This window comes from Brassica oleracea, chromosome C5 (genome assembly GCF_000695525.1).
Source record: "Brassica oleracea var. oleracea cultivar TO1000 chromosome C5, BOL, whole genome shotgun sequence".
NCBI classification, from domain to species: domain Eukaryota; kingdom Viridiplantae; phylum Streptophyta; class Magnoliopsida; order Brassicales; family Brassicaceae; genus Brassica; species Brassica oleracea.
Window position 1 is genome coordinate 40,512,327 of NC_027752.1, and position 13,216 is coordinate 40,525,542.

The window sequence follows — 13,216 nt, forward strand, 5'->3', positions numbered from 1 at the left end:
CTTTGTCTTCGCCATCCCTCAAATTCCTGAGCCAGAACCTTTTTTGTAGCCTCGTTTATTTCTTGTAGTTAATGAGGGTTAAGATTTTAGGGGTTTTGGTTTCATAAGAGGATAGATTCTCTGTTTAATGATATTCAAAACGACATCATCAGATTACATGTCTAGTATAAACGATGTGCTTTAAGGACTTCACATCTGTTAACTTTTTTTAATCAAATTAACTGTTGACTAATTAGGGTTTCTAAATGGCTTAGACAAGATAAATTTTTTTGATGGAATTAGACAAGATAAATTGGGAGTTAAAATGGCCAATACTAAAAAAGTTAGTTTTAATGGCTTAAACTTTAGTTGAAAGTTTTTTTGGCTTAAATTTGAAAGTTGAAGGTTTTTATGGCGGTTTTATCTATATCTCAGCCAATTTTTTTTGTTTAAATATTAGTAAATTAGAGACAAAAGAACTTACAACTTAAAAATACCAAAAATGAATAACCACAGTTATGCATATAATAAGGTTTAATTAAAAGAAAACTTTATTTTGATAAAATTTGTAAGTTTTATAAATAACAAACATTATTAAAACTACTAATAAATATTAATACTAGAATGTATTTGGAATATATTTTTTGAAGAAAAAATAAGGAAAACTATTGGAGTAAAACACAAACCTATTTTAATTTTACTTTATTTTAAAAGAAAAAACGAAGGTAACAATTGGAAATGCCAAACGTTTAGTAAAAAAAGAAATTTGGAAATGCCCTCTGTTATAATTCAGATTTTAAACTCTTACTAGATCTTCATCCGTGCAACCGCGCGGGTATATGTTTTATAGATTATTAGTGGTATATATTTTTAACCTTAATCATATACTTGAATGTTTATACAACTATTTCAAATACAATAATTTTATAATTTACTTATTACTCCCTCTGTTTCATATTAAGTGTCGTTTTGGGTCTGTGCACACGTATCAAGGAAACAATTAATTTTATATATTTCCTATATAAAAACACAATTACCAATACACCTAACCATATTTCGACCAATAGAAAAATAAATTACTGAATAAAACTAATAAATTTTGCATTGAAAATCGAAAACGACACTTATTTTGTAACGAAAAAAATTCTCTACGACGACACTTATTCAGAAACAGATGGAGTATAATTAATCAATTGTTTAAAACCGTATATATATTTGTCACTTCTTATTATATATTTATTTTATTTTATTTTATTTGCATTTAGTTATTAAGAAAATTAATATATTCATGAGAAAACATATTTAAAATTATTTTGTATTTAATCTATGCTAAATTATGACCCATCCTTCAAAACTGAATTTTTTTACCAATATTTTTTGTGCTTATTCATATTAGATAATATATTATGTATATTAAAAAGTCTAAAATATGTTAATTTTTAGACATGTATTATATAGTTTACTAATTTTAAGCTGTTCTGTCATAAATAGTATAAATTTTTAACATAAATAGTTCATATTTACGAAATAAAATTTATCAATTTAATATACTTTTATCATATTTAGTTCAATATAATAATTGTATTTTAACTTGATGATTATGATTATAAAGTAGAAAAATAGGATATAATTTTAAATTTTCATTTTATAAACGACAACTTAATATACATTAATGCATAATAATAGTTCATTGCTAATTACAAAATTAGTGAAAATATTTACATAAACTTTTTGAAAATTACGATATCGTTAAAATATTTTTAAACATATTTATTAGAATATTTAGAATATATTATATAAATATTTTTTTTTTACGCTTAACTCTAGAGTTTTAAATGGATGTGTGACAAAAAATGTAAGTCAACTTTGGTGACATAGGTAGCAAAATCAATCATCTTAAGCCTTTTCATATATCACAACTTGGGATGTTACAATTTACCCTCTTTCAAAGAATGCAACGTCCTCGTTTTTCCCCATGACAGGTCTCAAGACGCCTCTCAGGTGAGAACCGAGATGGCTAACCAGCTCTGATACTAATTGTAACGTCCGTCCGCCCACAGCTAATGGGCCACCCACGCCCGCTCACTCGTCCTTGGGCTCCATCTCGTCCGACGGACGGTGCGTTAATTTTTCAAGGCTCTAGAGTTTTGTCTACTGACCCTGCAATCACAACATGATATTTTCTCGTGTTTTAGCATCACTCACACGGTATCGCGAATCATTTTCCGATAGGTTACCCATCCTTCTACTACTTCAACTCAAGCACATTTAACTCTGGAATTCTAAACGGATGTGTGACAGAAAATGTAAATCAATTTTGATGACATAGATAACCAAATCAATCTTCTTAAACCTTTTTATATATCACAATTCGGAATGTTACACGGACATGCAGCCTTGCTGGTTGACGTGAAATGCAGACTCTAGATCGAGTCAATGGAACAAACAATCTACGTGAGCTTCTTGCCTTCTCCTACATACTCTCGACGTAGCTGCCATTGGATCAAAGGTAGATATATATAATGTCAAAGCGTTTACCAAGTTAGTAAAGCTAACTCCTTTGTGATATACCATGTTAAGATTGGGTTACTAGTTACTACTGCTGATGGGAACGTGATCACGTGAATAATGCAGAACTTGTTGGCGATGTTTAAAAATAACAAAACTAAAAAGGCTCTTTGTGGACTTACAGTCGGTTTAAACTCCAAAGAATACGATAGACAGAAGATACGTTACAACAAAATGGGCCTTTTGTAACTGGGCTGGTAAGCCTACATAAGATGAATATACAGTTTTTGATAACTGGGCTGGTAAACTCCAAAGAATATGATTTCACGACATCACTTATACGTAATTCAGTAGTCACTCTGTTCTTAAATATAATATCTTTAGAAAATAAAACACATATTAAGAAAATTGTTTTTTATCTAGAAAGTATTATTAAAACTATAAAATATTTGTATTCAACTAATTATAAAATAGATTATTAAATATGATTGGTTATGCAGTTTTTAACAAAGTAAAAATTACCTAAAAAGTTGAAAATATTTTATATGAACATCAAATTTTTTTGAAACATCCTACATTTAGGAACGGAGTAGATTTGAGATTTGATGTTGAACACAAACTGAAGCTATCCTGAATAAGATAAAGATGAAAAAAAAAGAAATCTTGAAAATTTTGAATAATGATTCTGTTGAGAGTAAAATGTCGATGTACAAGTGATTATATACAATTATAATTTATTGGTCCAAACTGGTTCTATTCTATCTAACTAACTAAAATCTAAAGCTAATGCGTAAACCACATTATCGTATCTAATATTATTTTATTTAGTTTTTGACATTTCTTCAATTAGTTAACCATTCTATACAATCAGTGACAAACATTTCAGAACAAGTAATTAGTTTTTGACATTGCTTCAATTAGTTACGTAATATTCTATTTATTTATTAACATGTTAATTTTTGATATTATGCTAAACAAATTTGCATTTACTGTTTTTTTACCAGGGAAAGTTGGATAATTTACAAACATGCCATCAAGATTCCAAAATCGCATAGTTTTGGTGTTTAAAACTTAGGTCATTAGTTTCTACAAAAAAAAAAAACTTATGTCATTAGTTGGTTGAGATCAAGTAATTAATTCAGAACAAGAAAAGACTGAAATAGTCGTTGCCAAAGGGGACACCTGTTCCCTCAATCATTTGGACATTTCACTAATTTTGCTCTGACTAATCCTCTTTCTTTAATCAACTTTTCGTTTAATTATACTTATTAGGATGGTTTAATGATCGGTTTAATGATTCCGGTCATTAGATTTATTTCTGGTTTATGTTTCCTTTTGTGGTTTAGTGATCGGTTTAATGATTCCGGTTATTAGATTTATTTCTGGTTTAAGTTTCCTTTTGCTTAACCAGATTGGATATATATAGACGTTTATACAGTTAGAGAAAATTGAGCTGAATAACAAACTTTCACAGTTCTAAAAACTTCATCTTTCTCTCTCGAGCCCTCACCATTGTTGTACTTGGATCTTCAGCTCCGGATAATCAAGTTTAATATGGTATCAGAGTACAAATAACGATCTTCCGCTTCACGATGAGCTTTCCGATATCTCTTCTCTCGCGATTCTTCAATCTTCTCTGTATCGCGTTTAGGGATTTCATCGTACAGCTCGTGCTTTGTTTCACTCATCTTCTACGATTGACTCTTGGTTATCTTTGTTGATTTGGTTTTTGACGGATTTGATTCTTTAATTTTCATCTATGGCGAATCCGAATCATCCGCAATCTGAGAGATCGTCTATGGATCATTATGATAATCCATATTATCTACATCATAATGATCATGCTGGTCTTCTTCTTGTTACTGATCGCTTAATTATTGCATCTGAGTTTCATTCTTGGAGGCGTTCTGTGCGTATGGCGTTGAATGTCTGTAACAAGCTTGGGTTTATTGATGGAACGGTGATTCAACCGGCGTCTACTTACCGTGATTATGGTGCTTGGTCTCGTTGCAATGATATGGTGGCAATATGGCTGATGAACTCTGTATCCAAGAAGATTGGTCAGAGCTTGTTATTCATCAATACCGCTGAAGGTATATCGAAGAATCTCTTGGCTCGTTTCAAACCGAATGATGCACCGACGGTTTTTGATATTAAACAAAAGCTGAGTAAGACTGAACAAGGTTCAATGGATGTATCAACATATTATACTGAACTTGTGACTTTGTGGGAAGAGCACCGACCCGCAAACGAGTCGGTCGCTACCTAGCGACCGACCAAACCTTTCGTTCGGTCGATACGTAGCGACCGATCCAGCGCGCACCAGGTCGCTACGTAGCGACCGAACTATCTCGGACATCGATCAACGGGTACGACCCAAATCTGTGCATTCTCGTTTATTCATCAATGCTATCTCCCATGTACCGCATCCATATCATTTCTCAGATCATTCCGATCAAAGTTACCGTTGAAACTTTACGATAAAAACCGCGAGAACTTGTTTTTGTCGAAAAGAAAATCGTAACAAACGTTTCATGTCAAAAGACGGCCCAACGAGGTCTAAAACGCGACTACAAGCCCACTTACAATTCTTTAAGAATGAGCTCGTACATACTATGGCGGTTTATGTTTTTATTATAAAAACAAATATTAAAATAAATTTCCGCAGAAAAAATGTTAAGTTTCCGCGAATAAACATGAAGATCGGAAAAAATGGAATATCTCCATTTTTCACTTAAGAGGGCTTAAGGGCAGGAAAGGAAAAGCTAAAACCGACCTTGGAGGAGTATATAAGGAGTCCTAGGCGAGAGGCACAAAAGGGAGAACTGGACCAGAGCAAACTTAGCACTTAGAGCAATTAGACAACTTTTCGTTTTTGTTATTTCGTGTTGCGACTCAACTAGGTTCTGCAGTCTTAGGTTATTAAAACTAGGGAACTCGCCGACAGCTCTTGTAGCCGAGGCTCCTACCTTGTTGTAAACGCTCATACGCAAATTCGGAATAAGACTTCTTTTTGCTTTCTCTTTACGATTTCTTATATTTTCATCGTTTTCATTCTCGTATTCTGATTGCTTGGCATGTGGTTTAGCAGAGATCCGGGACCTCTGGGAAATTAGGGTTTTCCTAACTTTCCTAATTTAACGGAAATCGACGGTGTGAATTTCGGTTCCCATAGTTTGGCGCTAGAAGGAGAGGGGGGGGTACGGATTACTCTAACTCATAGCCGCAAAACGCTTGATCAAAACAATATCTGGAAATACAAAAGACAAAATCGAGTTCGCAACAACGCTGGTAAGACAACTCCAGCCGCCACTGCTCCTATGGCCAACGCTTACGCAAATGCCACAGTTCTTGAGAAAATCGAAAACCTTGCCGCGACTTTTCGCCACAGGAAATGCAATAAAACGAGCTCGCGATTTCTCTTTCTAAACATAAAGGGAAACGATAAATATTATCAAACCTCGTAAGTTTGGCTCATTACCGAACTAAAGAAATCTCAACGTGTAAGAGTTTTACCAAAACACGTTTCCCAAAAACTTTTTGGAAAAGTAAAACTTCCTCTCCAAAAGAACCGCAGAAAAACCCTAGGTTAATCGCGGAAAAAGGAAGCACATTAAATCGGGTACATAACTCACCGCTGTACTTCTTCCGACTATCTTGCCGAAAAACCCTAAGTTAGTCGCGGGAAAAAGGAAGCACAGCAAATCGGGTACATAACTCGCCGCTGTACTTCTTCCGACTATCTTGCGGAAAAACCCTAGGTTAGTCGCGGAAAAAAAGAAGCACAGCAAATCGGGTACATAACTCGCCGCTGTACTTCCTCCGAATATCTTTCGGAAAAACCCAAGATTTATCATAGAAAAAGGAAGCGCATCAAATCGGTTGTGAAACCCCCACGGTCGTACTTCTTCCAAATAACTTTCAGAGAAACGATGTTAATTTTTGTAGAATCACTCGAAACCTTAAACGGCTGCCGAAGACTAAATAAAGCTAAACGGGAGATCGTATCCCCACCGCTAAAATATTTTCTGAAGCCTGAGGTTTCGTAAGAATTCAAGTATCACTTCCATAGTAACAAATTCCGCGAGTTGTCGATGTTTGTCACCTAAATCTTACTTCGGAAAAAACTACTCGAAACTTCCACGGATCAATCCCACGAATATGAGAAAAACTTCTGATTAAGTTTGGTTGCAATAATTAACCTCGTCATGGCTCTAGTAAAACCAAAACTTGGAAACTTCTTTACGGAACAAATATCGTAAAATTATGCTCGACACCATCTTGCGAAATAACCCTTGCAAAAATTAAGCTCGACATCCTTTTACGAAACAACTTTCGTAAAATTAATATCGATAACATTTTGCGGAATAACTTTCGTAAAATTAAACTCGATATTATTTTTCGAAAAAACTTTCGTAAAACTAAAGTTGGCAACATTTGACAACCTTCGAAAATCTAACAACAATCGTGGAAAAAGAATCTCGGATAAGGAAAGAGATGGAACAAAATCCAAAAATCGAAATTCGCCCATCCGCCTCTCTCCTTGGTCTCACCATCCTTCCTCTCGCGCCTCGATCTGTCGCCAAAATCTCATCACCTGGCAAGTCTTCCTGATCATCCTTGGCACCTCTTGATCATCTCTGGCTATTCCTAACCGCTAAAAAAGTTTTCGACGAGATGCTCATTCATTTTCGTAAATCCTATGTTACTAAGATTGAAACATAGATCACGAAAACCGCAAATATAGGCAGCAGCCTAAACACGGCCAGGAAAGCAGATGAAGGACCCTAAGATCGGCTCACTCGAGTGGATCAGATTTGGATATGAACTTCAGATCGAGAACTAGATGGATTGAAGGGTCTCACGAAGTATGCGGATTGGCCTTCGATATTCCCAACTTCAGATGGTGCTTGATATGACTCACAAGTCCACCAAAAGAAGAATCTCGAACCGTTGCTTGATATGACTCACAAGACCAACGATTTAGAGAAGGTGTTTGCTTGGATATGACTCACCAAGAAACAAGAAAAGTTCTAAAACAAAGAACAAAGAGTTTAACTCAAAAACTTAGACAAAATCGATTGATTATTCCCAATGAAGAGTTTACAGATATCCGATACGCGCCAGCCTTACTCGTAAAGATAGATTTTGAACGAAAAATAAGTTAATTAAGATATAAAGGCCTAAATCCTAATTAAAATATTAATAAATTACTAGAAATTGTTTTAGGTTATGTTCTATTCCTTAAATTAATATTAATTATTTTTCTTTTATAGCTAGAAAACTCTGGTAACCTATTAAAACTCCCAACTGTATTTACGATCTTGTCCAATCAATTCTGGCCTCTGGAGCAGAAGGGCCAAACCACAAAGCTACTTAATTAATTAGGGGCATGTTGCTTTAATTTTATCTAGACCACATATCTATTGTTCGTTCTTTAGAGATATATTTTCTTTTTTTTTTCTTTTTTTTTAAACTGCTTACTTAGATTAAAATAAAGACGTAAAATGTTTTACAAATCTGTTGGCTATAGTTACAAAGCTCATCTTTTTTTTTGTCAACGAAACAATTATATTAAAATGAAAAGGTCTAAACGATTACATCCAGAATTATGGTCAACGGTAATTAGATAATAGCCAAAAGGATCCTCGACTGTTTGATGAACAACATAATACAGAAACAAAACAGCATAACTAGAGATAACAAGCTACAAAGCCAATCTTGAATCACATAAAAAGCCTGATTGAGCGGTAAAGAATCAAAAGACCCAATTAAAGAAAGCTCATTGTTGTTTAGGGCATTTCCAACCTATACCTATTTTTTTTTCTATAATTCCCACAAAAATAAAGTAACTCTATTATAAAGTAAGTTTTGTTCCAATGGTTTACTCTATAATAGAGTTACTCTATTTTCTCCTCTATAATAGAGTAACTCTATTATAAGGTAAACCATTGGAGCAAAACTTACCATATGATAAAGTTATTCTATTTTTGTGGAAATTATAGGGGAAAAAATAGGTATGGGTTGGAAGTGGTCTTAGTAGAGGAGATTAGGAGACGTAGAATACAAAGGAGAAGAAGCGACCAAGTGAGGGAATCAGACAAGTCAGCTAGGCATGGACGTTCGGTGGACCGTTCGGTTTCGGTCCGGGTGATTTGGATTTTCGATGTTATGCTCATAAGTACTATTCGAGTTTTACTAATTATCAGATCAGTTTTGGTTCGGTTCCTTCCGGATTCGATTCGAATCGAATATAACCAATGGTTAAAATTGTCCAAAAATATATTTTTTAAACCTCAAAAATTGACAAAAAATTTTTTCAAAATATATAATTTTTTTACAAATCTAGTTAAAATTAATTAAACTATCTAAATTAACTAAAAAGTATTCAAAATAACAATTAAAACAAACTAAAAAAATATTTTGAATATTCTAAAATATCTAAATCATCTGAAAATATATAAAAATATTAACATATTTAACTAATTTCATATATCTTCGAATCGTAGTTCGGATTTCGGTTCGGGTTATAACCAAACACCAAAGTACTAAGCTCATAAGTCTCGTTCGAATATTTTTGTATAACAGTTTGGATTCGATTTCGGTTTTTCCGGTTCGGGTTTAAGTAGGTACTTCGAATTGAGGTAAAAATGTCCAGGCCTAAGCCAGCTCTGCATCATAAGAGATGATCTAGTCGGGGTTGCTTCCCTAATGTGTCAAGTTCAGCACATAAATTACAACTTACATATTTTTATCTTCCGAAAGTGTTTTTCCTTTCTTTCTTTTTTTCCGAAAATGTAATTTTTTGATGGACCTAATTTTTTTTCATTTATTTAAAAAGCCAAATAGTTTGGAGCATGCCTAGATAGATACACATGCATGCATATATGGTGTTTTATAGATATTAGTTTGGGGTTTTTAATTTATAGATATCTCTTTACAAAAATCCATATACTAAACTTAACTTATAATAATTTAAATACACTAAAATGAAATAAAATAAGATAAATATTACATTACATTAAAATAAAGTTCACACAATAGAAAAATACATTAAATAAATCTCACACAAAATAAGAATACAATTAACAAACTTAACACGAATTAAAATAAATTACATAAACACATACATATTACATATCTTACAAGTAATATCAAAGCAAATTACATAAACAATCTGTGTGTATATAATACTAGGGTAAGCCCGGGCTACGCCCGAGATTTTTATTTATTTTCTTAATTTAATTTATTATTGTATTTATATTTATGATACATATATGTAAATGTTAAAATGCATATCATAATTAAATGTTTTTAATTTTTCAAAATGTCAAAATTTACCTATCTCCTAATGCTTTAATAATTATTGTATATTGTTAAATATTTAGTTATGTAGTTTTAGCAAAAAAGATTGTTGAGTTTTTGGCTATCACTGCATGTAAATATATGATCCTAATTTTGTAAATAGTATACTTATTGTCTAAATAAAATTTCATGATTGTTTAACCTATAACTGGATAAAAGAAATAGGTAAATTATGACTAAAGCAATTGAAGTTGAACACACATGAAAGTTGTATGATCCTTGTACTCATAAAATGTCAAAGATCCTTAAATTTTATCTTCATCTATTTGGATAGATAGATATGATAGATATGATTTTCAAATGTGTAATAATCTTATTTTGATTACTGTGAAATCCGAGTTTTTGATACAGCTTAGACAAACATAAAAATCATTTTTTGATATCCAATCATTGAGGTTAATAACTATTTCAGAACTTTTTTGTAATTATGTTTTCCCATAACTTATAGACATGTATTTAAATTGACTATATAATTAATATTGTTTGGAAAATATAAAAAAAAATTAAACAAAAGTACCAAAAAGATATTTTCTATAAAAAAGGAAGTAAATAACTATATTTTCTAGTTTCTTAGTTTCTAAGTACACATGCAGTCTTAGTTTCTTTTTATATTGTATTTTTGATTCATGAATATCAGATACACGATAGCAAATGGACTGACAAAATTTTGTTCATCAAACATGTTAAATAGTGTTAGAAGCATATGGTACGTAGAGGAAGACCTTGATTGTGAATGATATTATCATATCACACAGTTGGACAATAATATTGATATGAACCAAGATCTGTGGGCTGTGGCAGATTAAATAGTGTCAGAAGAAATGATGCGCTAGTGAGTTGAATAAATAATTGTTGCTCTCATCCATGTCAAAAAATGTTACCCCATTCCATCTAACTCATGTCCGCAAAATCAGAAAATATTGCTCATCTCTAATATCAAACACTTTAAAAATAAAGGGTTCAAGTTCCTTAGAAAAAAATTGATTTAACCCAATTTTTCCGAGATCCTTACTCAACAAAGTCTTCTTCCTTTATATATGGTCTTCAACTGCACATATTTTGAATAAAATAATGTTCAAATAATTTATCACCAAAGCTAATCTTTACCATTTGAGCTGAACACAAATCAGAATTGCAGGTGTGACAAATATATTACCAAAGATATTCTTTTACAGATGGCATATATCAACGTTTGCTAATTAACCAAATACAGTCCGCACCAAGGTTTCTAATTTCCCAATTGATAATTTGCTTAGGTTGAAGGCATAACAACGACAAAGCCATTAAGGTTCAACAAATAAACTACTAGAGTTTCTACTTACCCAATTGAGCTAAAGACACATGTGATCTTCAAAGAAACAGTTTTTAAGATATGGTTTTTTTTTTGCAATGAATCTAAAGCAAAGACCCAAAATGCAGCAATCTTGTGCTAGTCAGAGTAGGCAATTAGAACTGTCCTTATGAATATAAAGAGAGTTGCAAAAGTTAGTGTTAAACTTTAAGATCATATCTGAAAGCTACGAAGAAGTAAATCAGTACCTGCAGTGTTTAAACGATCCTGAAAGTCCATTGGTAGAGAGGAACCTGAGCATTTATCAAGCTTCAAAGCCTCGAGATCATCCAGTCTCGCCTTAGCCAAAACATCCATATCCAAGTCGTTGACAATCATCCGCGTGAGAATAATGTTCGTGAGGCGTCTCACTTCCGTCTTCAAACGACCTTAGCCTCAAGGTATATTAATTATTCTTGAACGCCGTACACCTCCTTGTGAGTAGCCTTCTCCCAAACGCCGCCGTTAAAGTTCTGTCGCCCTTCAGATCTGTTGTCCCTCTGGAAAGTTCCACGGTGTTCTTAACACCACCGCCATGGGACTAACAAATTTGGTCAGGTTGTTGAAGCGAAGGGAAACTGGTGAGTCAGTGAATTTGAAGTGGTCGTTACTTCGTGTGAAGTTGAATACGGTTAGTTACAGATGGCACCTTCCTTCAGCAGGTGCTTTGAAGTTTTGAATCAATGAGCCCCTGTAGAATCTTGGACCAAGGTAGACTGTAAAAATTAGGAAAATTCCTTGAAGAACTTACTTCAGCGCTCTCGCAGCTGTGGCTGCAATACATAATGAATCCAAACAGGTAGAAACTTGGTTCACCCTGTCGAACACAAGAAAAAAAAAAAAAAAAGAGATATAAGGGTCTAGTCAATGTAGAAACAAAAGCCTTGAATGAAATCAAATAAATCCAAGAGTATAATCTCTAACTCGGTACACATGCAAGAAAAATTGCTCTTATAGGTAAAAGTATTGCACAATATATAATGTTGATATTTTCGAAGTGGTTTAGGTAAAGTACGGAACTTCATAGAACTCATTGTGATGAGAATAGCTCCAAAGGTTTTCAAAGGTGAAATGCAAGTATCTATACATATGAAATCTGCAAGACTCAGCTTGTAATCTTCTTTCTATTGATCAAACCAAATCAATTCTATTGAATCTCATCAAAAACAAAAACTCTAACTCTATTTTGTTAAAATACCTATTTTGCCAAATACAAATTTTTGTATACTGGAAACATATAAGAAAACATTGTTCTTCACGATTGGATGGGTCATACCTGGGATTTTAACGGCAATCAAAGATTTGGATTTTGCCACCGTATGTGGAAGAAGACGACGCCGGTGATGCTCTCCGACTCCTCTATTTCCCTTGAGATGAATTTCTCCATTCAAAAAAGCTATGTGACGCCATATATATACAGTAGCTTCGGTTAATGGGGGAGGCGGGAAATCTTCATTGATGAGGAGAAAGTTGATGAATTGATTGCATACCATCACTCGGACGAAGCGCATAGGTCATCAAGTCGCCGTCGCACGCAGAGGAGAGACGAACTTCGTTTCTTCGATTATGTCGTTCCATTGGGCCGGTTAAACGATCAAGCCCATAATTCTAAGATTAAATGATACGGTGCGTTGAAGATGTCGGACACGTGTCAATCCCTCATGCAACGAAATTCTTAGGTGGAATCCCATGTGGCCTAAGGAAAAGTGAAAGAAGCCTCTTTTATATATAAAGAAGACTAGATGGGTGTCCGCGCTTCCCCCGGAATATTGTTTTATTGTTGTTAAAAGTATGATTTTTTGGATAATGTAATTAGATGATCACTTTTATTTGTTAAGAACGTTATTTGGTGTTTTTATTGTGTTATGTAGTAGTAATAGTGATATGTTAATATATTTTGTCTTTGTTTTTTCAATAATGTGTTTTCTCTGTATAGTAGTGAAGTGAGTCTCTAATATAAAAATATATTGAATTTCAATAACTTAAATTTGCATTTATGCATTTGTTGATTCTAAGATTAACAGTTTCAGCGTC

The 13,216-nt window shown here is 33.2% G+C and overlaps 1 protein-coding gene and 1 long non-coding RNA gene across 2 annotated transcripts; one reads left to right on the forward strand and one right to left on the reverse strand.

Annotated features, from left to right (window-relative positions):
• Nucleotides 1-4,246: 4,246 nt before the first annotated feature.
• LOC106292312 lies at nt 4,247-4,756 on the forward strand. Its single transcript, XM_013727912.1, has one exon. It carries the CDS (start codon nt 4,247-4,249, stop codon nt 4,754-4,756), a length of 510 nt encoding a protein of 169 aa, XP_013583366.1.
• A 5,350-nt stretch (nt 4,757-10,106) lies between these two features.
• LOC106296025 lies at nt 10,107-12,751 on the reverse strand. Its single transcript, XR_001261111.1, has 3 exons — nt 12,459-12,751; nt 11,392-11,999; nt 10,107-10,900 (listed from the first exon to the last, which is right to left on the reverse strand). It is a non-coding gene; the product is annotated as an uncharacterized LOC106296025 (long non-coding RNA).
• Between the last annotated feature and the right edge of the window lie 465 nt (nt 12,752-13,216).

What these genes read in the sequence shown, in the direction of transcription:
- LOC106292312 (XM_013727912.1), top strand. Translation starts at nt 4,247, where the DNA reads ATGGCGAATCCGAATCATCCGCAATCTGAGAGATCGTCTATGGATCAT.